This window comes from Mobula birostris, chromosome 7, assembly GCF_030028105.1.
Source record: "Mobula birostris isolate sMobBir1 chromosome 7, sMobBir1.hap1, whole genome shotgun sequence".
NCBI classification, from domain to species: domain Eukaryota; kingdom Metazoa; phylum Chordata; class Chondrichthyes; order Myliobatiformes; family Myliobatidae; genus Mobula; species Mobula birostris.
This window is the reverse complement of record NC_092376.1, coordinates 154,706,806-154,734,109: the sequence shown is the minus strand read 5'-3', so window position 1 is coordinate 154,734,109 and position 27,304 is coordinate 154,706,806. Positions and strand designations below refer to the sequence as shown.

General features: G+C 42.0%; 1 protein-coding gene across 1 annotated transcript in view; it reads left to right on the top strand.

Moving 5' to 3' along the window:
* The first annotated feature begins 11,957 nt into the window (after positions 1-11,957).
* LOC140200979 (organic cation/carnitine transporter 2-like) overlaps positions 11,958-27,304 on the top strand; it is a 62,469-nt gene continuing 47,122 nt past the window's right edge. The window contains exon 1 of the mRNA XM_072264617.1: positions 11,958-12,377. Coding sequence (XP_072120718.1) covers positions 11,991-12,377 — 387 coding nt within the window. The 5' untranslated portion in view covers positions 11,958-11,990. The remainder of the gene's footprint in view (positions 12,378-27,304) is intronic.

The following is a 27,304-nucleotide window of genomic DNA, read 5'->3' as shown; positions in this document are numbered from 1 at the left end:
GATGATTGCAATATTGCCTTTTTTATGTCCCATTGTAAGTTGTAGCCCTCATCCTGACTACTATTTGGATGCCTGTATATAACTCTCATCAGGGTCTTTTTATCCTTGGGGTTTCTTAACTTTACCCTCAAGGATTCTACATCTTCCAATCCTATGTCACCTCTTTCTAAGGATTTGATTTCATAATTTACCAAAAGAGGCACTCCACCCTCCCTGCCTACCTGTCTGTCCTTTCGATGCAATATGTTTCCTTGGATGTTAAGCCCCAACTGTGATCTTCTTTCAGCAACAATTCAGAGATGCCCACAACATCGTACTTGCCAATCTGTAACTACACTACAAGATTATCTACAGTACCTATTCTGTATACGGAAAGCATTCAAATATAACACCTAAAGTTCTGTATTCATCACCATTTTTGTTTATGACCCCCATTGCATTTTAACTCATCCCACTGACTGCAATTGTGCCCTATCATGTGCCTGTCCACTCTCACGGTCTCACTACACGCTGCATCTATATGTATTCAACTGCCCCATCCTCAGTCCAATCACTCCATTCCCATGCTCCTGCCAAATTAGTTGACACCCTGCCCAATAGCTCTAGCAAACCTGCCTGTCTACAAAGATCTTGGTCCTCTTTGGGTTCAGGTATAATCTGTCCTTTTTGTACAGGTCATCAATTCCCCAGAAGAGATCACAATAATCCAGAAATCTGAAGCCCTGCCTCCTGCAGCAACTCTTTAGCCATGCATTCATCTGCCATGTTGCCTATTCTTAGCTTTACTGGGTCTTGGCACAGACCACTATCCAAAGATTATTGCTCTGGATGTCCTGCTTTTCAGCTTTCTGCCTAACTCCCTATATTCTCTCTTCAGGGCCTCCTTTCTTTTCCAACCTACGTTGTTGGTACTAATATGCACCATGACTTCTGGCTGTTCACCCTCCCCCCTTAGAATGCCCTGGATCTGATGCAGGACATCCCTGACGCTGGCACCTGGGAGGCAACATACTATCCAGGTCTGCAGAATTCACTTTCTGCTCCCCTATCACCACTGCACTCCTCTTCTCCCCCATGCCCTTCTGAGTCACAGAACTAAACAATACCAGAGACCTGGTTTCTGTAGCTCCCCTGCCTCCCCCCCGCCCCCAGTAGGTCATCCCAGCCAACAGTATCCAAAGCAATTTACTTGTTACTGAGAGGAATGCTCTGCACTGGCTGCCTATTCCCTTTCCCTCTCCTGACAGTCACCCAGGTACCTTCCTCCTGCAGCTTATGTTGGCTACTCTCTGTATCTCCTGTCTATCACCTCCTCATTTTCCTACAGGAGTTACAGGTCATCTGGCTGCAGCTCTAGTTTCTTAACACAGTTTCTAAGGAGCTGCAGCTCGGTGCACTTCATGTAGCTATAGCTGTCAGGGAGACTGGAGGCCTCTCAACAAACCTCACACAAAGAATTTCCTGACCTGTTCTCAGTGAACTAGATACATATTAACAGAAAAAAAACTTAAACTAAAAGCTTACTTGGAACCTCCACCTATTCTCTGCCTAGTCTGTTGAGCCAAAGCCTGACCACTCCAACAATACTTCTCTCCTTTTTATTTTCTCTGTGCTGATTGTTTCCTACCATTATGAGCTAAAAGCACCCAAGCTCTTTTTAAACCTCGCACTGCATCACCGATGAAGGACCTCTTGCGCTGATTGCTGGTACCCTTGCGGGATTGCTAGTGCTGCCGGGAGGGGAGGGGGGCACTGCTTAAACTTGTATGGCAGAGGGATAGGAACCTGGGCAAGAAGTTATAGAGAAGCAAAGCAAGGATAGAATCAAGAAATAACAAAATAGAAAGCCGAAGGGGAAGGCAGAGAAAGAAATAGGAGCCACAATAAATCCAGCAAATGGGATTGATGTAAAGAAAGTTGTCAAAGCACAAATAAGAGTTCTTTATTTAATTGCATGCAATAACCAAAATTAAATCATTAAACCTATAGTACATACTATATATAGGGGCCTGATATGGTAGTTGCAGGGAGGAGATCTGAGGAGAAAATTCAATTTTCAGTGATATTTCAGTTTTAAAACTGACAGAGAAGCAAGAAAAGGTGGTGGGTAGCTATAAATATGACATATAGAAGTAATGTGGTGAGATGACCTATGCTTAGAAAATACAAATCCATTTGGATGAAAATATAAAAATAGGACTTAAGAGAAAATAATGGCAGCAGTGGTGTGATGCCCCCAAGCAACAGCAACATTGAAGAAAAATATATTAATTAAGAAATAACAGAGCATAATAAATAGACTAGGGCATTAATTCTGGGTGACTTTAATTCACATGCAAATTAGATTAATTAAGTTGGAAATAGCAACCATGTGAATTAATTCAGAGAGTACACTTGGAAGAATATACTTTACTTTAAAAATATATTTTAAGGCCAACTAAGCACAGATTTTATAAGAACTAGTAAGATATAATGAGACAGATTTAACAAATGGTTTCAGAGAAACAGAGCTTAAGTCTGAATCAACAGCAATGATAGTAAATAAGGAGGATTATAAAGGAAAATGGAGGGAGTTGGATAAAGTAGCCTGTGCATCTCGATTAGAAAGCAATAAAATCAGTAAGCAATAGCAGACATTCAAAGGAATTAGATATATTTCCTGGCTTCTAACAAAAATATAACTCAAAGCAGAAGAAAAGATTCTAAGAGGTGTCGGGTTGAGGGCTAACCAAGAAATTTAAAGAAGTATTAAGTACAAAGAGAAAACACAAGGTGTCAAAACTTAGTGATTACTCTCAAATAAATTCTGAATGCTTAATAGTTAGGATATAGGTGTAGCGGGTAGAGTCGCTAATTCACATTACAATAGATTCGAAAGCAATCCTGACCTCCTGTCCAGCCAGCATGGAGTTTGCATGTTCTCCATGTGACTGTGTTAGCTTCCTGCAGGGGCTCCATTCCCTCCCACTTTCCATAGACAAGTAGGCTTGCAGGATAATGGGCCACACTACCATTTGGTGTAAGTAAATGGTAGAATCTGAGAAGGGTTATTGAGAGTATAAGAAGAATTTTTTTTAAAGATGGGATTAATATAAAATTAGTGTACCTGGGTGGTTGATGGTCAATAAAGATTCACTAAGCTAAAGGGCCTGCTTTGGTACTGTGCAGTATCTTTCCATGACTAAAGATTAAAGAAAAATGAGGTGAAAATAAACGTTGGGTAAATTATGGAAAATTGATTCTTTCCAAAGTTTTTCTTTAAATGCAATCATATGGAATAGAGACGTCAAAATGAATCCAGGCTCCTTAAAGAATAGAACATAGAATAGTACAATACAATATGGGGACATTGGCCCATGATGTTATGCCAACCAATATAGACCATAAGATTTAGGAGCAGAATTAGGCCATTTGGTCCTTTTGTGTCTGTTCCATTTCCTCACGTCCAATCCATTTTTCCTCTCAACACCAATCTCCTGCCTTATCCTTCCCTGAACAATCAAGAATCTATTAACCTCTACCTTAAATATACATACAGACTTGGCCTCCACAGCTGCCTGTGACAAAGAATTCTACAGATTCACCACTCTCTGGCCTAAGTAATTCCTCTTCATCTTCATTCTAAGAGGATGCCTATCTATTTTAAGGCTCTATGTTCCCTGCTCTTAAGCTCTCCCACCATAGGAAACTTCTTGTCCACATCCACTCAATCAAGACCCTTTTTCCATTTGATACGTTTCAGTTAGGTCACCCTTCATTCTTCTAGATTCCAGCAAATACAGGCGCAGAGCCATCAAATCCTCTTCATTTGACAAGCTATTCAAACCTGGAATCATTTTCATGAACCTCTCCTTTGAACCCTCTCCAGTTTCAAAATATCCTTTCTAAGGGGCTCAAACCTGCTCACAGTACTCCAAGTACTTTATAATGTTACAACAATATTTTTATATTCTTGCTATTATATTCTAGTCCTCTTGAAATGTATGCTAACATTACACTTGCCTTATTCACCAGACTCAACCTACAAACAAACCTTTAGAGAATCATGCACAGGGGCTGTCAAGTCCCTTTGCGCCTAGAGATTAAGGGAGCTAGGGCTTTACTCTTTGGAGAGAAGGAGGATGAGAGGAGACATGATAGAGGGGTACAAGATACTGAGAGGAATAGATAGAGTGGATAGCCAGCGCCTCTTCCCCAGGGCACCACTGCTCAATACAAGAGGACATGGCTTTAAGGTAAGGGGTGGGAAGTTCAAGAGGGATATTAGAGGAAGGTTTTTTACTCAGAGAGTGGTTGGTGCGTGGAATGCTCTGCCTGAGTCAGTGGTGGAGGCAGATACACTAGTGAAGTTTAAGAGACTACTAGACAGGTACATGGAGGAATTTAAGGTGGGGGCTTATATGGGAGGCAGGGTTTGAGGGTCTGCACAATATTGTGGGCCGACGGGCCTGTACTGTGCTGTACTATTCTATGTTCTATATGTTCAGCTTTTCATACTTTCTTCCTATTTAGAAATAGTCTACCCTTTCACTTCTTCTATCAAAGTGCATGACCATACATTTCCAAACACTAGTTTCCATCTGCTACTTCTTTACCCATTCTCCTAATCTGCCTGATTACTTCTGTAGCCTCGCTAATTCTTTAAAACTACAACAACTGCAACAAAGTTGAGGCCAGTTCATTGGTGATATTTAAAAGGGAGTTAGATATGGCCCTTGTAGCTAAAGGGATCAGGGGGTATGGAGAGAAGGCAGGTACAGGGTTCTGAGTTGGATGATCAGCCATGATCATACTGAATGGCGGTGCAGGTTCGAAGGGCCGAATGGCCTACTCCTGCACCTGTTTTCTACGTTTCTATGTTTCTAAAGCCATCAATTCCCATCATCCAAATCATTGACATATAACCTAAGAAGTATCGGTCCCACCACAGATCCCAGTGAAACACTACTAGTCACCAGCAGCCAACCAGGAAAGGCTCCTCTTATTCCCACTCTTTGCCTCCTGACAATCATCCACTGCTGTATCAATGCTAGAATCTTTCCTGTAATACCATGAGCTTGAAACTTGATAAGCAGCTTCACATGTGGCATCTTGTCAAAAGCCTTCTGAAAGTGCAAGTACAACACCAACCGATTCCCCTTTGTATATCATGCTTATTATTTATTCAAATTCCAACAGATTTACCAACAACATTTTCACTTAAGGAAACCATGCTGACTATGGCCTATTTTATCATGTCCCTCCAAGTACCCCAAAACCACATACTTAAAAATCAACTCCAATATCTTCCAAACCACTGAGGTCAGACTGACTGGCGCATTGACTCCTTTCTTCTGCCTCTCTCCTTCTTTAGGATTGAAGTGATATTTGCAATTTTCCAAGTCTTCTGGAACCATTCCAGAACCCAGAGATTCTTGAAAGGTCATTACTAATGCCTCCGCGATCTCTTCAGCTACCTCTTTCAAAACCTTGGGAAATACACCATTTGGTCCAGTTGACTTATCTACCTTCAAACTTTTCAGTTTCCCAAGAACCTTCACCTTATTAATGGTAAGTTCACATACTTCATTATTCCTGACAGCTGGAACTTCCAAGATACTGTCAGTATCTTCCACAGTGAAGACTTATGCAAAAAAACTTATTCAGTGCCATTTCCTTGTCCCCCATTATTACCTCTCCAGCATCATTTTTCAGCAGTCTGATTTCCTCTCTTGTTTGTCTTTTACACTTTATGCATCTAAAGAAACTTTTGGTATCCTCTTTAATATTATCGGCTAGCTTACTTTTCATATACCATCGTTATCTTCTTAATAACTTTTCTGGTTGCCTTCTGTTGGTTTTTTAAAGCTTCCCAATCCTCTGACTTCCAACTAATTTTTGCTCTATTATAAGCCCTCTCTTTAACTTTTATGTTGGCTTTGACTTGTCTTGCTAGCCACAATTGTGTCATCTTGCATTTGGAATAATTCTTCCTCTTTGGGATGTATATATCCTGTGCTTTCAGAATTGCTTCCAGAAATTCCAGCCAGTCCTGCATTGCCATCATCCCTGCCAATGTTCTTTTCGAATCAATTCTGGTCATCTCCTCTAACATGCCTCTGTAATTCCCTTTACTCTACTGTAATACTGATACATCTGACTTTAGCTTTTCCTTCTCAAATTTCAAAATGAATTCAATCATATTATGATCACTCTCCCAAAGGAGTCTTTCAACTTAAACTCTCTAGATTAGCTGATTCACCAGTGTGCTCAATCACAAGTTGCTCCAAAAAGCCATCTCATAGGCATTCTGGAAATTCCCTTCCTTGGGATCCAGCGGCAACCTGATTTTCCCAATCTACCTGCATATTGAAATCTCCCTGACTATTGTAATATTGCCCTTTGGCATGCATTTTCTATCTCCTGTTGTAATTTGTAGACCACATTCTTACTACTGTTTGGGTCTGTACACAACTCAAATCAGGGCCTTTTAACCCTTGCAGTCCAATGATTCAACAGCTTCTGACCCTGTATCACCTCTTTCTAATGATTTGATTTCATTTTCTACCAACAGAGCTACACCACTCCCTCTGCCTTCCTGCCTTTCCTTTTGATATGATGTGTATCCTTAGACATTATGCTCCCAACTATAATTTTCTTTCAGCTATGATTCAGTGATGCTTGCAACATCATACATGTCAAATGTAACTGTGCTACAATTTGCATAATATAAACCTACTTCACCATCAATTTAACCCTTTTCTCCTACAAAACACAATCCTCCATATTCCTTACATCCATGTGCCTATCTGAGAGTCTTTTAAATGTCCCTATCATATCAGTTATTCACAATAATTCTGCCACAGTGTTCCAGGCACCCACCAGTCTGTTTAAAAAAGATCGACCTCTGATATCTCCCCTAGTTTTTCCTCTATTCATCTTAAATAGAAATAAATGTGCAGAATATTCTCCAAACAGGAAGAAAATCTAAAAAACTGGGATGCAAAGGCACCTTGTGCAGAACACCCTGAAGGTTAACTTGCAGGTTGAGTCAGTGGTGAGGAAGGTAAATGCAATGTTAGAATTCATTTCAAGAGGTCTAGAATACAAGAGCAGGAATGTGATGCTGAGGCTTTATAAGGCACTGGTGAGGTCTCACCTTGAGTATTGTGAGTGTTTTGGGCTACTCATCTAAGAAAAGATATGCTGGTGTTGGAGATGGTTCAGAGGAGGTTCACAAGGATAATTCCAGGAATGAAAGGGTCATCATACGAGGAACATTTGATAACTCTGGATCTGTATTTGCTGGAATTTAGATCTGTGGCATTCAAGGCTGGCGACCCAGATCTGTACCAGAAAACCAGGTGTGACTTGCAGAGGGCTATTTCAAGGGCAATGAGGTTGGAGGTGATATCGGACGTACAACAACTCCAGCAGGGTTTGCAAGACATTACTTCCTACAAAGCGAAACCCAATAGCATGAATGGCAGCGATGCTTCACTACCAGATGAACTCAACACCTCCTAAGCCTGCTTTGAAAGGGAGAATATAACTACAGCTGTGAAGATCCCTGCTACACCTGATGACCCTGTGATCTCTGTCTTGGAGGCTGGTGTTAGGCTGTCGTTAAAGAGAGTTAACCCTCGTAAGGTGGAAGGTCCCGATGGAGTACCTGGTAAGGCTCTGAAAACCTGTGCCAACTAACCTGTGTATTCAAGGACATTTTCAACCTCTCACTGCTGCGGATGGAAGTTCCCACTTGTTTCCAAAAGGCAACAATTATACTAGTGCCTAAGAAGAATAATGTAAGCTGCCTTAATGACTATCACCCAGTAGCACTCACATCTGCAATGATGAAATACTTTGAGAGGTTGGTCATGACCAGACTGAACTCCTGCCTCAGCAAGGACCTGGACCCATTGCAATTTGTCTATTGCCACAATAGGTCAATGGCAGATGCAATCTCAATGGCTCTTCACACAGCTTTAGACCACCTGGTCAACACAAACACCTATGTCAGGATGCTGTTCATTGACTATAGCTCAGCATTTAATACCATAATTCCCACAATGCTGATTGAGAGCTTGCAGAACCTGGGCCTCTGTACCTCCCTCTGCAATTGGCTCCTTGACTTCCTAACCGGAAGACCACAATCTGTGTGGATTTGTGATAACATCTCCTTCTTGCTGACGATTAACACTGGTGCACCTCAGGGGTGTGTGCCTAGCCCACTGCTCTACTCTCTATATACACATGACTATGTGGCTAGGCATAGCTCAAATACCATCTATAAATTTGCTGATGATACAACCATTGTTGGTAGAATCTCAGACGGAGACAAGAGGGAGTACAGGAACAAAATATGCCAACTAGTGTAGTGGGGTTGCAGCCACAACCTGGCACTCAATGTCAGTAAGACCAAAGACCTGATTGTGGACTTCAGGAAGGGTAAGACGAAGGAACACATACCAATCCTCATAGAGGGATCAGAAATGGAGAGAGTGAGCAGTTTCAAGTTCCTGGATGGCAAGATCTCTGAGGACCTAACCTGGTCCCAACCTATTGATGCAGTTATAAAGACAGCAGCTATACTTTATTAGGAGTTTGAAGAGATTTGGTATGTCAACAAATACCCTCAAAAACTTCTATAGATGTACCGTGGAGAGCATTCTGAGAAGCTACATCACTGTCTGGTATTGGGGGTGGGGGAGAGCTACTGCACAGGACCGAAAGAAGCTCTAGAGGGTTTTAAGTTTGTCAGATCTAACTTGGGTACTAGCCTACAAAGTACCCAGGACATCTTCAAGGAGCAGAGTCTCAGAAAGGCAGCATCCATTATTAAGACCTCCAGCACCCAGGCATGCCCTTTTCTCACTGATACCATCAGGTTAGAGGTATAGAAGCCTGAAGGCACACACTCAGCGATTCAGGAACAACTTCTCCCCCTCAGCCATCCGATTCCTAAATGGACATTGAATCCTTGGGCACTACCTCACTTTTCAAATATATAGTATTTCTGTTTTTTGAACGATTTTTAATCTGTTCAATATACGTATGCCGTGCGTTCCATCTGATGGATCGAAAATCTCTCCGGTCGGGTGGCACAGTCAGGGGTGGCAGGGGAGAGCCAGGTCCCGGTGAAACAGAATACACAGCAGTTCTGCATCTCCCTGCAGTAGGTGAGTCTCCCTTTAAGATCATCCACCTTGTTCTCTATGGCTGCTACATTAGCTAGTAGGGTGGTCGGCATAGGGACCCTGAAGCCCCTCAGCTTCCATCTGACCAGCAGCCCAGCTCTTTTCCCACGCTTCATAATAAATAGTGCATCTTCCCATCGATGCAGTGTGGTTGTTGTCAGCTCTTTGATGTAGGTGGACGCGTCTCGCGGGAATCGAACAGCGGGTTGTGTCGTCGTGCGCTCCAGGTTGGGCCGAGTAACGGAGGAGGTTCCGCTGCCACTTCCAGCTGCGGGGGGCCTCGGCTGTCGATTGGGTCGGGCCCTGAAGCCGACACTTAATCCCGGATGGCCGAGCTCCTTGCTGAAATAAATCCTTAAACCGAGTCATGGTTGCGGAGGCCTCCGCTCCAGCCGAGCCTCGGGCTCGATTTCCGAGGTCGGCGGCGGAGGCCTCACTTCCGGCAGCTGTGGATGGCCACCAACGGGGCTTTACGGTGGTCGCTCCGGGAAAGCGTCTGAGGCACCTTGAGGTCTCCGCCGTCACTTCTGTATGGTCGTCTGCTCTGGAGAGGTGCTGGTCGGAATGGGCCCTGTCTCCAAGCGCTCCGGCAGGTAGCAGACCGCGGGTCTCCGGGAACGTGGTGGGCCTCATTGGTCAGGTCCAGGTGCGGTCCGGAGTTTAAGAAGCAGTTCTGGCGTGGTGGTCTCCAGCTGGGTCAGTTGCTTCGCCAGGATGTTGTTGATCTTGATCTTGCCGGCGCCGTCTTTAACAGCTTGCAGTTCCCCGGGGTCAATATCACAAAACCACAAATCCAGAGAGTGGGAAGCGCAGAATCAAATATCGCTGTGATGATTGTACGTTCTAGTACCAATTGTTTGGCGACAATGAAGTATAAAGTATAAGTATAGGTATTAATTTTTTTTCAGTTATATTTTGTATTGCATTGAACGGCTGCTGTTAAGTCAACAAATTTCACGTCACGTGCTGGTGATAATAAACTTGATTCCGATTCTGATTCTGATTCATTCTGAGTATTTGGAATTCCTTGCTCCAGAAAGCACTAAAGCTCAATCCTTGAATATACTGAAAGGTGATCACAAAAAATATTTAATCATTAAGGGAATTGAGTTCACAGGGATAGAGCAGGAAAGTGAATTTAAGGAAAGGCTGTATCAGCTATAATCTTATTGAATAATAGGCTCAAGGGCTGAGTGACTTAATTCTCTTCCTATTTCTTATCATCTGGTGGTCTAAACCTTCATTCTCCCCAGTCTTAGCACATAGAACTGCAGTGAATAGCATTTACAAAGTGTTCTGCATTTACTTGACCAGGCCACTTCAGCAGCACCTCCCAAAGTCATTGTCCTGCTGCTCTATACCCAACAGCCCTATGGGAATACCTTTATCCTACACATAGCAACAATTTAAGGCAATGACTCGCCACTATCTTCTCAAGGCAAAAGCAGTACACAATTAATGCTGGCCTTGTCATCAATAACTGTAAGCAATATTATTGATGAACAATAAATGCCAGTGTAGCCAGTGGCAAATATACTCCCCATCTCTCAAAGCGAGCACAATTTTAGAGGATCTCCGCTAATTGTCGAAGACTTATTCAATACAGTTGCAGCATTTTAAGTAGGTAGTTTCCCACTATATACTAAAGGTGGGCAAGGATGAGTGATAAATGCTGGTCTTCCCAACAATGACCACACTCCTTCTTAAGTAAAAGATATTTTTGTCAAAAAAATAGCCATTTTTCCATTTTCTTTTATTATTTTTGTTTTAAAGACACAACCCATTAACAGGCCCTTCCAGCCCAATGAGCTCACTATGCTCAATTACACCCAGGTGATGAATTACCCTACTAACCCCATACATCTGGAAATGTGGGAGGAAATCGAACATCCAGAGGAAACATATACAGTCAAAGGGATAAAGTACAAACTCCTTATGGACAGAGATGGGAATTGAACCCAGGTTACTGGTACTATAATAGTGTAGTGCTAACTGCTAGGCTACCGTTTCCCCCTAAAGATTAGTTTTATTTTACACATGTACATTAAAACTTACAGTGAAATGCATTCTTGGTCTCAATGACCAACACAATCCAAAACTGTGCTGGGGACAGCCTGCAAGTGTGTCCATGGTTCTGGTCACAAAGTCCCAACTCTTTACAGCCTGCAGATGGAAATGAACCGCAGTCGCTGACGATGGTGAAGCCTTGCCTAACCACTGTAACGACGGTGACCGGACTTCATTCTAAAATCTTCTGCTTTAACTCGTTAAAACTGTCCAAGCAAAAACAACGCTAATAATTTAAATGACCCCCCCCCCCCACCATTGTATTTAGCAATGTTCTTGGAATTTGATTGTAGATTCATGAACAAGTCCGGATGGTTATCAACTCGAAAGGCCGCCCATATGGTCGAATCTTACAGGGGAATATTTTTGAGTCTCTTTGTCAACAGCCCTGTCTAAGTTTTACCAGATGAATCCATTAAAATGACATGAAATGTGAACGTTTCTCCGAGTGCATCAACTGATATGTTTCTCATCACGTCACCACGTCGAATCCTGCTAAATTCTTCTTTTCACAGGGTCCCTAGTGACCACATTCTTGCAGGAGGATTTGCAGCCACGCTTTTTATTGTAAGATTTCGGGACTGGGGGTGGGACTGCTGCATTTTTCAATATTGAGTTTCTGTACATACGTTGGAACCGTGCAGAATTATCGGGCTTTAGAACTGCAAACTTCGGGTCCGCCTACCATCGGTCAATGTTCCGAGTCTCCGCAAGAAAGTCGCCATCGGCTCTGGCACTGCAATTAACATGCGGGATTACGATGAAGTAACTGCTTTCCTGGGAGAATGGGGACCGTACCAGAGACTTATCTTCTTCCTTTTGAGTGTCAGCATTTTACCGAACGGTTTCTGCGGACTTTCCATAGTTTTCGTCGGAGATATACCTGAGCATCGCTGCTTAGTTCCTGGGAACCTTAACCTCAGCGATGCGTGGAGGGACAGGACGATTCCTCTGCTGGAAGGCGCTCAACGGCAGCGCAGCAAGTGCAGTCGGTACCGGCTGAACGTGATAATGAACCTTTCGGAGGCATTTTCCGACCCAGACTTCTTCAACATGTCTGAGATCGAACAGGAACCGTGTCTGGATGGATGGGAGTACAGTAAGGAGCAGTACATCTCCACTATCGTCAGCGAGGTATCGTCCCCGGCAAGTGTTAGCCTGAGAATAGTTTGTGAAGATAGTTTTAACGGTGTCGGTTTGTGATGAATAAAAAGGACAGATGCAATTTAATTGAAATATTGTACCTGTTAATACGGCCTCCGGACAGGTACTTTTAAATGTTTAATCCGTATTCCCTATCAATTATTTTGTTTCGATTTCATCCAGTCCCGAAAGTATTATTCTATTCTAATTTCGGACCTTGAATGTTTCCTGCAACAAGGTTCTGCACCCACGTTTGTGGCATTGTTTAATCTGTTTGGGTATGTTATGGCGAATAGTCACCCCAGTCCAAAGCCTTTATCATTTGCAAGGCAAAGTGGAAAAAAGTGATAAAATATGATCAAGTTGTCCTGATATTTACTGCTCTGACAATATTCATGGAGCCACACTTTGGAAGACCAACCATTCCATTTCATTAGTGTCTATCCTCTCCCATCAACAACCATGTTCTCCTCCATGGCTACCCAGTGTAACATCAGTTGGCAGCACTATAGCAACATATGGACTACTTCTCCGGAGGAACTTCCAAATTCACTTCCTCCACCATGTAAAACACAAACAAGAGTTGTATAATGAACTAGAGGATTGAAAAAGGATCTAGTGCTTTCCCGGCATATATGACAGATAAACTCTTCTCGGGCTTCCAACCAATTTCAGGTATTGATTATAACCGATGATTTGATGACAAAGTCTTCCATCTTCTTGGCAGAGTTTATCATTGAAACCTTGCTTATAATTGATACCTGTATTCAGGTGGAACACCAAGATGAGTTTATTCAAGCTAGGGGACTGTTTTGTGGAATACTTGCTCTCTGTCTGCTATGGCCATCCTGACCTCCTCATCACATGGCATTTCAACTCCCCTTCTCATTCTCACACCAATTCGTCTGTTCTCGGCATTCTCCACTGCCAGGGTTAGATCAAATGCAAATTGGACCTCACGTTCCACCTAGGTAGATTTAGTGGTATGGCAAATGGATACATTGGTTTATTGCTGTCATATGAATTTTGTTTTGTATGTCCTCCATAGAGATCATTTCATCGCATCAGTGTATTGAGGTAGTACAAGGGAAAACAATGACAGAAAGCAAAGCATAATGTTACAGTTACAGAGGAAGTGCAGTGCAAGTAGACAATCATGGGCAAAGACGTGAAGAGGTAAGTTGTGAGGTAGAGTCAATTTTATAATTCAACAGATCCATTCAGTAGTCTTATAACAGTGGGCTATCAGCTGCCCTTAAGCCTTCTGGTACAAGCTTTCAGTCTTTTGTGTCTTTTTATTTACTTATTGAGATACAGCACAGAGTAGGCCCTGCTGGCTCTTCGAGCTGCACCCCCCAGCAATCCCCTGACTTAATCCTAGCCTAATCACTGGACAATTTACAATCACCACTGACCTAACAACCAGTACGTTGCTGGACTGTGGGAGGAAAATAGAGCACCCGGAGGAAACCCACATGGTCACGGAGAGAACGTACTAACACCTTACTGGCAGCAGCAGGAATTGAACCTGGTTGCCTGTACTGTCAAGCATTGTGCTAATCACTATGCTGTTGTGCTGCCCTCTGCCCAGTGGAGCAGGGGGGGAATGTCCAGCATGAGAGGAGTCTTTGGTTATGTTGGCTGCTTTACTGAGACACTGAGATGTATACATCGAGTCCATACAGGAAATGCTGGTTTCCGTAATATGCTGAGCTGAGTCCAAAGCTGTGTAGTTTCTAGCCATCTCTGGCAGAGCAGTAACTATACCAAACTGCGATGCATCCAGATAGAATGCTTTTTATGGCACATCAATAAATCTTGATGAAAATCAATGGGGATAAGCCTAATTTCTTTAATCTCCTGATGAAATAGAGGTACAGGTGTGCCTTCTTGTGCGTAGTGTCTATATGGTTAGACTAGAACAGGCTCTCAGTGACGTTTACTCTGAGAAACTAGAAACTGTCATCTATCTCCACTTCAGCACTATTGATGCAGATAGGACTGTGCACACAGTTCCACCTTCTGAAGTGTATCATCCCCTCTTTTGTTTTACTTACATCAAGGGAAAGGTTAGTGTGATGACATCATGCCACAAGGTTCTCTAGTTTCTCTTTATTTTCAAGATTCAGCCCACTATGATGGTGCAATCTGTAAACTTGTCGATGGAGTTAGAGCAGAATCCATTTAGTAGTGTGCGTTAGGGAGCAGAGTGGGGGCCTGAGGATGTATCCTTGCTGTGCACCAGTAGCCAGGATAATTGTGGCAGAGGTGTTGCTGCCTATTCCCAATTGTAGGCTGTTGATCAGGAAATCAAAGTTCCAGTCCAACAGGGAAGTTGTTGTCCTACGTGTAGGAGTTTGGAGGTGAGTCTGTGAATTTTGAACAATTAATTTTTTGGTTTCAGGTAAACCACAGCCCTGTGCTTTTTCTCTCTCATATTGATCTATGATGCGTCCTATCAATGCTGCTCCCCACCTCCTCCACTCATCATCCCGTTCTGTTCCCCTTTCCCATCGTGTTCCACCTGTCGATCATTCACACACTATACTTACTGGATCTTTTATTTCCTCCTCCAAACTAGTTCTATCTGTTCCCATCCACCCTCTTGCCCTCCCTTCCCCCATATTGTTCCATTATCACCTTCCTTAAATACCTGCAGTGTCTTGTTTCCACTTGTCACCTTCCAGCCTCTGTCTCTTCATAGAAACACAGAAAACCTACAGCACAATACAGGCCCTCCTTACCTTAGAAATTAACTAGGATTACCCATAGCCCTCTATTTTTCTAATTTCCATGTACCTATAAAGGAGTCTCTTAAAAGACCCTATTGTATCTGCCTCCACCACCATTGCCGGCAGCCCATTCCACCCACTCACCACTTATCCCTGACATCTCCCCTGTACCTACTTCCACGCACCTTAAAACTGTGCCCTCTCATGTTAGCCATTTCAGCCCTGTGAAAAAGTCTCCAACTATCTACATGATCAATGCCTCTCATCATCTTGTACACCTCTATCAGGTCACCTCATCCTCTGTCGCTCTAAGGAGAAAAGGCCGAGTTCACTCAACCTATTTTCATAAGGCATGCTCCCCAATCCAGGAAACATCCTTGTAAATCTCCTCTGCACCTTTTCTATGGTTTCCATATCCTTCCTCTACTGAGACGACCAGAACTGAGCACAATACTCCAAGTGGGGTCTGACTAGGGTCCTATATAGCTGCAACATTACCTCCAGGCTCTTAAACTCAATCCCACGATTGACGAAGGCCAGTACACCATATGCCTTCTTAACCACAGAGTCAATCTGAGCAGCGGCTTTGAGTGTCCTATGGACACAGACCCCAAGATCCCTCTGATCCTCTACATTGCCAAGAATCTTGCCATTAATACTATATTCTGCCATCATATTTGACCTACCAAAATGAACGACCTCACATTTATCTGGGTTGAACTCCATCTGCCACTTGTCAGCCCAGTTTTGTATCCTATCAATGTCTCACTGTAACCTCTGACAGCCCTCCACACTATCCACAACACCCCCAACCTTCGTGTCATCAGCAAATTTACTAACCCATCCCTCCACTTCCTCATTCAGGTCATTTATACAAATCACGAAGAGTAAGGGTCCCAGAACAGATCCCTGAGGCACACCATTGGTCACCGACCTCCATGCAGAATATGACCCGTGTACAACCATTCTTTGCCTTCTGTGTGCAAGCCAGCTCTGGATCCACAAAGCAATGTCCCCTTGGATCCCATGCCTCCTTACTTTCTCAATAAGCCATGCATAGTGTACCTTATCAAATGCCTTGCTGAAATCCATATACTCTATATCTACTGTTCTACTTTCATCAATGTGTTTAGTCACATCCTCAAAAAATTCAATCAGGCTCATAAAGCATGACCTGCCTTTGACAAAGCCATGCTGGCTATTCCTAATCATGTTATGCCTCTCCAAATGTCCATAAATCCTGTCTCTCAGGATCTTTTCCATCAACTTACCAACCACTGGTCTATAATTTCCTGGGCTATCACTACTCCCTTTCTTGATTAAGGAACAACATCTGCAACCCTCCAATCCACTGGAACCTCTCCCGTCCCTATTGATGACGCAAATATCATCACCAGAGGCTCAGTAATCTCCTTCCTCACCTCCCACAGTAGCCTGGAGTACATCTCGTTTGGTCCCGGTGACTTATCTAACTTGATGCTTTCCAAAAGCTCCAGCACATCCTCTTCCTTAATATCTACATGCTCAAGCTTTTCAGTCCACTGTAAGTCACCCATGCTCCACTCTCCCACTGGGTATGCTTCCCCATTTTTCTTTTTTATCCCTTTTTAGTCTCTCCTTATCTGTGCATCACTCATCAGTCCTGGTTTTACAACACAATACCCCACACCTGTTTCTTTCTAACCATCATCTACCCCTCAATCTGCTCACTCCCCCCCCCCCGAATTTGATTCCACCTATCACCTATCTCTCTCCTCCCTCTCATCTCTATGCTATTTCCCCCTTACAGTTATAGTTATGATGCAGGATGTTGGCCAGAAAGAACTATAGTCTACCAATCAGTGAATTTGTGTGAATCTAGGACAGTGGGAGTAGACAGAAAAAATGTCTTTTACTTGCCATGTGCTTGGAGATGGAGGCTGCCATTTTATTCTGTGTTCTCCATTTTGTGAGGTAAAGTCACTTGGTTTGATCAGTGTTTTAAGATTGACACAATTATGCTCCAGGTAATCTGCTGAACCAGGGATCATTTCCAAACAAAAAGTTATTTGAGAGGTTTTTTTTGGTTGGATATAACATGTAAGTTTGTGACTGTTGGGCTCTGTAATAACCCTATGTGATTCAGGCTGGTTGCTGATTAAGATCAAAGAGCCATAGATTGCCATTCATCACTTGCTGGGAAGGGGGCAATAAATGGATGCTGGCTTAGAGTAGAGCCAGTGAAAAAGATGTTAAAGGTCAGGCACATGAGACTGGAATGCAATATTTGAATTGGTAAGAAATGCATATAAAAGCGGGTGTTTTGTGTGTGCTGGCAGCAATGATTCTGTAGGAGATTCACTATCATGGATGTGAAGTGCCCACAGACATGGAGATTTGAAATGGGACTGAAAGGAACCTGTGGCCAGTAAGGTCTTCTTTTTAACTAGTATTATCTTTTCTATTCTTTGACTGTTCATGGAAGAGCAGGAAAACTTAGTAAGTGTTCAAACAGGTATTCAGCTGTATAAGTTCACATGTTCTTCTGTTGAGACAATAAAGGTTGTTGTCAGTAATTACAGATTCTCTCTGTGCCTCCCTGACCATTATTCCAAAGGGTAATCCTTGTAACAAGGGTCTCTTAGGAACCAAAGGAACCCAAGCCAATAGAATTCAAAAATCAGCTGAAGGGGTAGCCAATCAGGACTGGGGCAAGTGAATGGGCAGGCTACAGTATATAAACATGAGCACTCCCAGAGAGAAACAGTGACAACTGCACGCCGATGATGTCACCTCGACTGGTGATGAAACATCCGCAAGCTAATTGCCAAGCTCAGTGAAGACTGCAACATCAAGTGCCTCAACCCAAGCCACCAATATTCACCACCATCCTAAACTAGTCATCTACCCTTGCCATTTAATGGAATTACCATTAACGGAATTCCCAACTTGAAGATCACCATTGACGAGAAGGTCAAACAGACCAGCACATATTGTGGCTGTAAGTTGAAATTGGATGTCCTGGAGCAAGTTACTCACCTTTGATACCACAAGGCCTTTCTATTATATATAAACCACAAGGTAAATTAAAGAAAAAATAAATACCTTAAAACATTTAAATAGAGATAGTTGCTTGATGGAACACTTTCTATCTGCCTGGGTGAGTTGCTATAACACTCAAGAAGCTCAACATCATCCGTGACAAAGCATATAACTTGATCAACCATCTTAAACAATCATTTTCTCCAGCATAGGTATGTGGTGGCCACAGCATGTACATGAACAAAATACATTTAGTTTCTCACTCAGACTATAGACAATAGGTGCAGAAGTAGGCCATTCGGCCCTTCGAGCCAGCACCGCCATTCACTGTGATCATGGCTGATCATCCACAATCAGCATCCAGTTCCTGCCTTATCCCCATAACCTTTGATTCCACTAATTTTAATAGCTCTATCCATCTCTTTCTTGAAAGCATCCAGAGACTCGGCCTCCACAGCCTTCTGGGGCAGAGCATTCCATAATATCCACCACTCTCTGGGTGAAAAAGTTTTCCCTCAACTCCGTTCTAAATGGCCTACCCCTTATTCTTAAACTGTGACCTCTGGTTCTGGACTCACCCATCAGCGGGAACATGCTTCCTGCCTCCAGCATGTCCAATCCCTTAATAATCTTATATGTTTCAATAAGATCCCCTCTCAGCCTTCTAAATTCCAGAGTATACAAGCCCAGTCGCTCCAATCTTTTGACATATGACAGTCCCGCCATCCCGGGAATTAGCCTTGTGAACCTACGCTGCACTCCCTCAATAGCAAGAATGTCCTTCCTCAAATTTGGAGACCAAAACTGCACACAGTACTCCAAGTGTGGTCTCACCAGGGCCCTGTACAGCTGCAGAAGGACCTCTTTGCTCTTATACTCAATTCCCCTTGTTATGAAAGCCAGCATGCCATTAGCTTTCTTCACTGCCTGCTGTACTTGCATGCTTGCTTTCAGTGACTGATGTACAAAAACACCTAGATCTCCTAGTACTTCCCCTTTTCCTAACTTGACTCCATTTAGATAATAATCTGCCTTCCTGTTCTTAACACCATAGATAACCTCACATTTATTCACATTAAACTGCATCTGCCCACTCACTCAGCTTGTCCAAGTCACCCTGCATTCTCATAACATCCTCCTCATATTTCACACTGCCACCCAGCTTTGTGTCATCGGCAAATTTGCTAATGTTACTTTTAATTCCCTCATCTAAATCATTAATATATATTGTAAACAGCTGCGGTCCCAGCACTGAATCCTACGGTACCCCACTAGTCACTGCCTGCCATTCCGAAAGGGACCCGTTAATCGCTACTCTTTGTTTTCTGTCAGCCAGCCAATTTTCAATCCATGTCAGTACTCTGCCTCCAATACCATGTGCCCTAATTTTGCCCACTAATCTCCTATGTGGGACTTTATCAAAGGCTTTCTGAAAGTCCAGGTACACTACATCCACTGGGTCTCCCTTGTCCATTTTCATAATTAAATCCTCAAAAAATTCCAGAAGATTAGTCAAGCACGATTTCCCCTTCGTAAATCCATGTTGACTCAGACCGATCCTGTTACTGTTATCCAGATGTGTCGTAATTTTATAATTGACTCCAGCATCTTTCCCATCACCGACATCAGGCTAACCGGTCTATAATTCCCTGTTTTCTCTCTTCCTCCCTTCTTGAAGAGAGGGACAACATTAGCCACCTTCCAATCCACAGGAACTGATCCTGAATCTATAGAACATTGGAAAATGATTACCAATGCGTCCACGATTTCTAAAGCCACCTCCTTGAGTACCCTGGGATGCAGACCATCGGGTCCCGGGGACTTATCAGCCTTCAGATCCAACAGCCTATCCAACACCATTTCTTGCCTAATATAAATTTCCTTCAGTTCATCCATTACCCTAGGTCCTTTGGCCACTATTATATCTGGGAGATTGTTTGTGTCTTCCCTAGTGAAGACAGATCCATACTACCTGTTCAACTCGTCTACCATTTCCTTGTTCCCCATAATAAATTCACCCACTTCTGTCTTCAAGGGCCCAATTTTGGTCTTAACTATTTTTTTCCCTTTTCACATACCTAAAGAAGCTTTTACTTTCCTCCTTTATATTCTTGGCTAGTTTACCTTCGTACCTCATTTTTTCTCCGCATATTGCCTTTTTAGTTACCCTCTGTTGCTCTTTAAAAGTTTCCCAATCCTCCGGCTTCCCACTCATCTTTGCTATGTTATACTTCTTCTCTTTTATTTTTCTATTCTAAAGCTTCTTCCAAAGCAAGAGACACACTATTCTATCTGGGACATTTATAGTGTTTTTTCTTAGCGTTACTAATCCTTACTCCCTTGAACTCCTTGTCCAACACTTCAAGTGTGCCTTTATTCAGAATTCCAGAATAACATTTTCCAGAATTGTCAGGATTTTCCATAAGGTCCTTTGTTCCACCACAGTGTCCAGTGTGACCAGTTTGACTCCTATAACAGAGCCAGCCTTTCCAATCAGTTTATTAAGCCTGTTGGTATCACCTGTGTTGATGCCATTGCCTCAGCACACTACCGCGTAGGAGGTTTTACTGGCTCAAAGGAGAGGACTGCATACTACAAAGGGCCTCAGTCTTATCAGGAAGTAGAGGCAAGTCTGGCCCTTGTACACAGCCTCTCTGTTGGTACTCCACTCAAGTCTGCCATCCAGGTGCACCCACAGGTACTTGTAGGCCTTCACACGTCCATGTCCTCACCATCAATAGTAACAGGAAGCAACGCAGGCTTAGTCTTCCCAAGGTCCATCACCATCTGTTCCGTCATACTGATGTTGAGCTGCTGATGAGTCAGCTTGCACCATTTGACAAAGTCCTCCACCAGGGCCCTGAATTCATCCTCCTGTCCTCCCTTTATACACTCAACTATTGCTGAGTCATCAGAGAATGGCAAATGGACAGTAAGTGCCAGTCTTTCTGTACCATGACTACGATTTATTTTAATACAATGTATAATTACAGACAGTACTTTTTGAACCTTAATTATAAGGAATGAATAGTCTGAAAAGCTTTATTTAATAAAATAACTCTGTTACACCTGCTGGCACTATTATTGTTCTTTAAGGATGTTGCATGTTGTGCAGAAACTGAAATATTCTAATTTTGTTAAGTACACACTAAGGGGTCTAATTCGCTGGATCTTAAATACTTTCTTGCAATGTAATTATAACCAAGGTGTTATATGATAGAAATTAATTAATTTCAGAACTTAATGGCTTGATATTTTCCACTGGAATGTTGGTATGCGTCATTCCGAGTTTCGGATAATCTGGGGATTAAACAGGAAAAGCTTAGTGAATTTAGAACAAAGGCTGCTGTTTACAAAAACACAATTCATCTATTAATTCTTGTGTGGAAATATTAACAGTTAAGATCATGATTTTTTTCATCCTATTTGTTAATTTTAAATTGTAAGTGGGTGATTAGGAAAACATGCAGTTCCTTTCCAGTCTTAATATCTAATTGAGTCCAAAAAATCCCCAGACTGTGATTCAGGCAGTTACATTGAGATTGCAGAAGATTATGCCAAGTGGAAGGACAACTTAGTTACAAGAGGTTGTAAGACTAGCCATAGGCAGCTGCCTATTTGACGATGTAAAAATCTCTGAAGAATTGGTACTTTTTGGAAGTCATATGAGGGAGAGGAAGCTAGAAGAGTGGACGTTTTCTATTGAACTTCAGCAAGGCCTTCAAAAAGGTCCTGCATGGTAGGCTGGTCTGGCAGGTTAGGATCCATGGTATCCAAGGAGAGCTACAGTAGTCAGGTGGATTCAAAATTGGCTTGAAGGTAAGAAGCAGCAGGTGATGGTTGAAGTTTGTTTGTTGGAATGGCCAATGATTAGTGCTGTGTCACAGGGGTTGGTGTTAGGTGATCTATTATTTGTTATTTATATCAGTGATTTGGGTGCACATACACCAGACATGATCAGTGTGTTTGTGGATGGGTATTGTAGTTGGTATGAACTCATTGGGCCGACGGGCCTGTATCCATGCAGTATGGCTCTATAACTCCATGACTTGATGTCTGACATTACCCCACTGCACTATGTTCTCTTTTTTGTTATGTGTTATATGATCTCCACAGAAAAACACTTATATCTCTAGTACTGAATGTCCTTGCCCATATTGCCAGCTATTCCAATAGCGCCATCCAGACTATGAAAATTCTGTTTCTTACATATTTTTATCGCAGGTAAGAAACATTTGAAACCCACAATAGGCAATTATTTTGCAAAGATCTTGCAGAATGATTATCTCAGCAACTGTGTGAGGTATTGCACGTTGGAAGGACAAACCAACGTAGAACATACAGGGTTAATGGTAAGGCACTGAGGAGTGCAGTGGAACAGAGGGATCTGGGAATACAGATACAAAATTCCCTAAAAGTCTCGTCACAGGTAGATAGGGTCGTAAAGAGAGCTTTTGGTACATTGGCCTTTATTAATCGAAGTATTGAGTATAAGAGCTGGAATGTTATGATGAGGTTGTATAAGGCATTGGTGAGGCCGAATCTGGAGTATTGTGTTCAGTTTTGGTCACCAAATTACAGGAAGGATATAAATAAGGTTGAAAGAGTGCAGAGAAGGTTTACAAGGATGTTGCCAGGACTTGAGAAACTCAGTTACAGAGAAAGGTTGAATAGGTTAGGACTTTATTCCCTGGAGCGTAGAAGAATGAGGGGAGATTTGATAGAGGTATATAAAATTATGATGGGTATAGATAGAGTGAATGCAAGCAGGCTTTTTCCACTGAGGCAAGGGGAGAAAAAAAATAGGACATGGGTTAAGGGTGAGGGGGGAAAAGTTTAAAGGGAACATTAGGAGGGGCTTCTTCACACAGAGAGTGGTGGGAGTATGGAATGAGCTGCCAGACAAGGTGGTAAATGCGGGTTCTTTTTTAACATTTAAGAATAAATTGGACAGATACATGGATGGGAGGTGTATGGAGGGATATGGTCCGTGTGCAGGTCAGTGGGACTAGGCAGAAAATGGTTCAGCACAGCCAAGAAGGGCCAAAGGGCCTGTTTCTGTGCTGTAGTTTCTATGGTTCTATGGTTCTAACTGTATCCAACCATTCAGAAAAACATCATTTAAGTCCTAGAATGTGAAGGAAGAAACTACCACAATGGGAGCAAACAGGGTGGGAATGTGTTAATGCTTTTGCGTTAGATGATTTAACAGATCGAGTAGTGTGCATCTTTTCTTAATTTTTCATTAGTGTTGGTAAGGAGTTCAGATTAGTTTACTTTTCATTATAATATGTGTTATGTATTAGGTTATTTTTCCCTCACCAGATGCTATCTGATGTGCCAAGTGTTTTTATCTGTATTCATCTCAAGCAGGAAAACTTATATAATCCATTATTAAGGCAGGGCACTTGCAAAATAAATGAAAAAATAGCTCAACTTTAATATTAAATAATTTGTTGGGGTATTTTGATACTCTAATCGAATCTAATGGAATAGGTAATCCGAGATACTTTGGCTCTCAATAAAATGCCAACAAGATGTTATTAACAAAACTACAACATATGGGATAGATGAGCATACTGTCATATTTAAGGATTGGTTAAACAGTAAAGAAAACAAAGACTAGTTATAACTTATCACTTGGAAGGGTATGACAAATCAGCTTCACAGAAACTGATGGGACACACAACCTGTATCAGTTATGTAGATGAGGGGACCAAGTATAATATATACGTCCACTAATAATACAAAGCTGGATGCAGCATGAGCTATGAAGAAGGTGCACTGTGGGTTATTGGTGATGCAGACGTCCTAAATAAATTAGTTGGCATTGCATATGGCACGTGAAGAATGTGGAAATTAATGAGGTCATACATATCAGAATAATTTTTAAATACTGAATGATTGAAGATATTGGTATTTAGAAGGTCCTGGATATTCTTGTGGCTGGGTCATTAAAGCTTAATCAGAATCAGAATCAAGTTAAATATCAGTGACAGATGTCATGAAATTTGTTAACTTACCAGCAGTAGTCCATGTAATGTTGAAAAAAAAGAATTACAGTAGGTGTGTATATATATGTGTATATTAAATAGGTAAATTAAAATAGTGCTAAGACCAAAATAATAAAAAGGTGAGGTAATGTTCATGGGTTCAATGTCCATTTAGAAGAAGCTGTTCTTGAACTGCAGAGTGTGTACCTTCTAGCTTCTGTACCTCCTTCCTGATGGTAACAATGAAAAGAGGGCATGTCCTGGATAATGGAGGTCTTTAATAATGGTTGCCACCTTTCTGGGGCACCGCTTCTTGAAGATGTCTTGAATACTACAGAGGCTAAAATCCATGATGGAGCTGACTAATTTTACAACTTCCTTCAGCTTCTTTCGATCTTGAGCAGTAGTCCCACCCCCCAAAAAAGATGGCGATGCAACTTATCAGAGTGCTCTCCATGGTACATCTACGGAAGTTTTCCAGTGTTTTAGATGACAAACCAAATCTCCTCAAGCTCCTAATGGAATATAGCTGCTTTCTTTATAGCTACATTAATATATTGGGACCAGGTTAGATCCTCAGAGATACTAACATCCAGAAACTTGAAATTTGCTCACTCTTTCTTCTTCTGATTGCTTTATGAGGATTGGTTCATGTTCCCTTTCCGATCCTTTCTGAAGTCCACAATCAGCTCTTTGTCATACTGACATTGAGTGCAAGATTGTTGCTGTGACATCACTCAATTAGTTGGTATACCTCTCTCCTGCATGCGCTCTCATCTCCATTTTCAGAGTCAACAAATTAACCAAGAAGGATAATGGCATATTAGACTTGATTGCAGGAGAATTTGAGTGCAAAAGTAAAGATATCCCACTGAAGTCATGTAAGGTCCGCATCAGACTGCATCTGGAATATCCTGTATTAATTTGATCTCCCTGGCCATAGAAGGATATGAATACAATAGAGGGAGTGTTACCAAGGTTTTCTAGATTGTCACTTTGGTTAGGGGGATTAACAAATGAGGAGAGATTAATAAAACTGAGAGGCAATCTCACTGAAGCATATAAAACTCTTGCCTAGTTTGACAGGCCAGAAGTGGGATGACGTTTCCCCTGTCTGGGTTACCTTGAACGAAAAATGCACAATTTTACCTTCCTCCTGAAAGGGACAGCAACCATTCAGGACTGAGATTGGAAGACATTTCTTCACTTAATGGGCAGTGCATCCTTGGAATTGTCAATCTGAGTATTGTGAAGGCTCAGGTGTGTATAAATGAACCTCTAATCCTGGGACCAACTGACCTGAGGGGACTCGTTGAACTGGGGGGAGGGGGGGCACCAGCCATTTTCTTCACTAGTCTTTGTCTGCATCACTTGCTGGCCTGACATCCATCCATGGAAGTCTTTTGTCGCACGTCCACATCATTGCCTTTCAAACACAGAGCACAAAGTACAGACTTAGACCAGCCTAACATCTAACTCCTCTTCATTCACCTCATTACACCTTTCCCCCACTCTTTCACCCTCCCTCCTCACCTGACTTTACCTATCACCTGCCAGATTGTATTGCTTTCCCTCTCCCCACCTTCCTATTATGACTACTTACCCCTTCCTTTCCAGTCCTGAAGAAGGCTGTCAGCCTAAAACACTGACTGTTTGTTCCACTCCATAGATGCTGCCTGACCTGCTGAGTTCCTCCAGCACTTTGTGTGTTGCTCTGGATTTCCAGTACCTGCAGAATCTCTTGTGTTTATAGTTATTCCAGAAAGATTTATTTCCCTTTCAAGATAATCATGAAAATGACATCTCTGAAGTTTTCTAGAAAGAGAGAAATCATCAATTGAAGCCAACATCGAAATTCAAGAGTGATATTATCTATTTCAGAGATCTTAGGTTTTTTATTTTGTTGATCTAGTGTAGCAGTGAGAAGGGACTGGATGATGTGTGGATGGAGTTAAACAGAATCACTTCACAGATCGTTCCAGATGAGAATTCACTTAATGTGCCCTTTACGCTCCTCTGCCCTTGGTAAAGTTCCTCCATTCTTGGCTGTCAGTGATTATAGTTATTACTATTTTAAGGTTCCTTTTGAAAAATTGTTCTGACTGACCACAACATGTGCAGTGATCATTTTCACAGAGTAGCTTTCCAACAGGCTGCCAACTAAAGGGCATGTTGAAATTATTTACATTTATTGGCTACAAAACACTCAATGGTACCTCTTTATTCTGCCTTATGAAATGGAAGTTTTCTAGAATCCACCTCATTTTTTATTTCCATATACTTCAATGGAATTGTTGCAGGATTTCTGCTTTCACCATGAACTGTACTGCACTATACTGCTACCATGAACCAGTCTGCATGCCCTTTCAGTAACATGACAATGTTATGCAATGAGATTGAAAGTCAATACTGTGTTTCAGTAAATGCACGGTGAAAGATAATCAAAACTGCACCAGAAAGCATTTGATTGTTCAAGCACAGATATTTGTTAAAGGAGACAATAGCTAATTTTGGAACCCAGCTTATTCTGTGATATGTTTAGCCCTCTAAAAGAATGTAGAACATGGAATATCACAACATAGTACAGGACCTTCAGCCCATGATATTGTGCCAACCTTTTTGCCTACTCCAAGATCAATCTAACACTTCCCTCTTTCCTTAGCCCTCCATTTTTCTATCATCCATGTGCCAACCTAAGACTTCTTTTAACTGTCCCTAAAGTAACTGCAAAGCTTAAAACTCATATGTTACCTTAAAAGCATTATCTTTCATTTAAAATGAAAATTTCCACAATATCTAATAAATATATATTAACACCTTAACCTTTGAGTGGGACTTCTATATTGTTAGTGATTATGCAATAGATTCCACCAACAAAAGAATCAATTGCTTTACAGTTATATCTGAATGGAAATAACTCTGCAGTGCTTATGGACTTTGTAACCATAGTTTTTGCATGATCATGCTACGACTGTTCTCCACTTCGCTTTGTAGCATGCCTGCCCAAACGCCTTCCTGTTCCTTCTCATTTAGCAGTGGCTTCTCTTTCCAGCCACATTTTAAAACAGTAATTCAGTTTTGATATTTAGTTATCAAATACTTTTATGGGAATTATTGTCTTGCATTTGTTATTCTTTTTCAATGTAAGCTATATGGTAAATCTTTAATACTA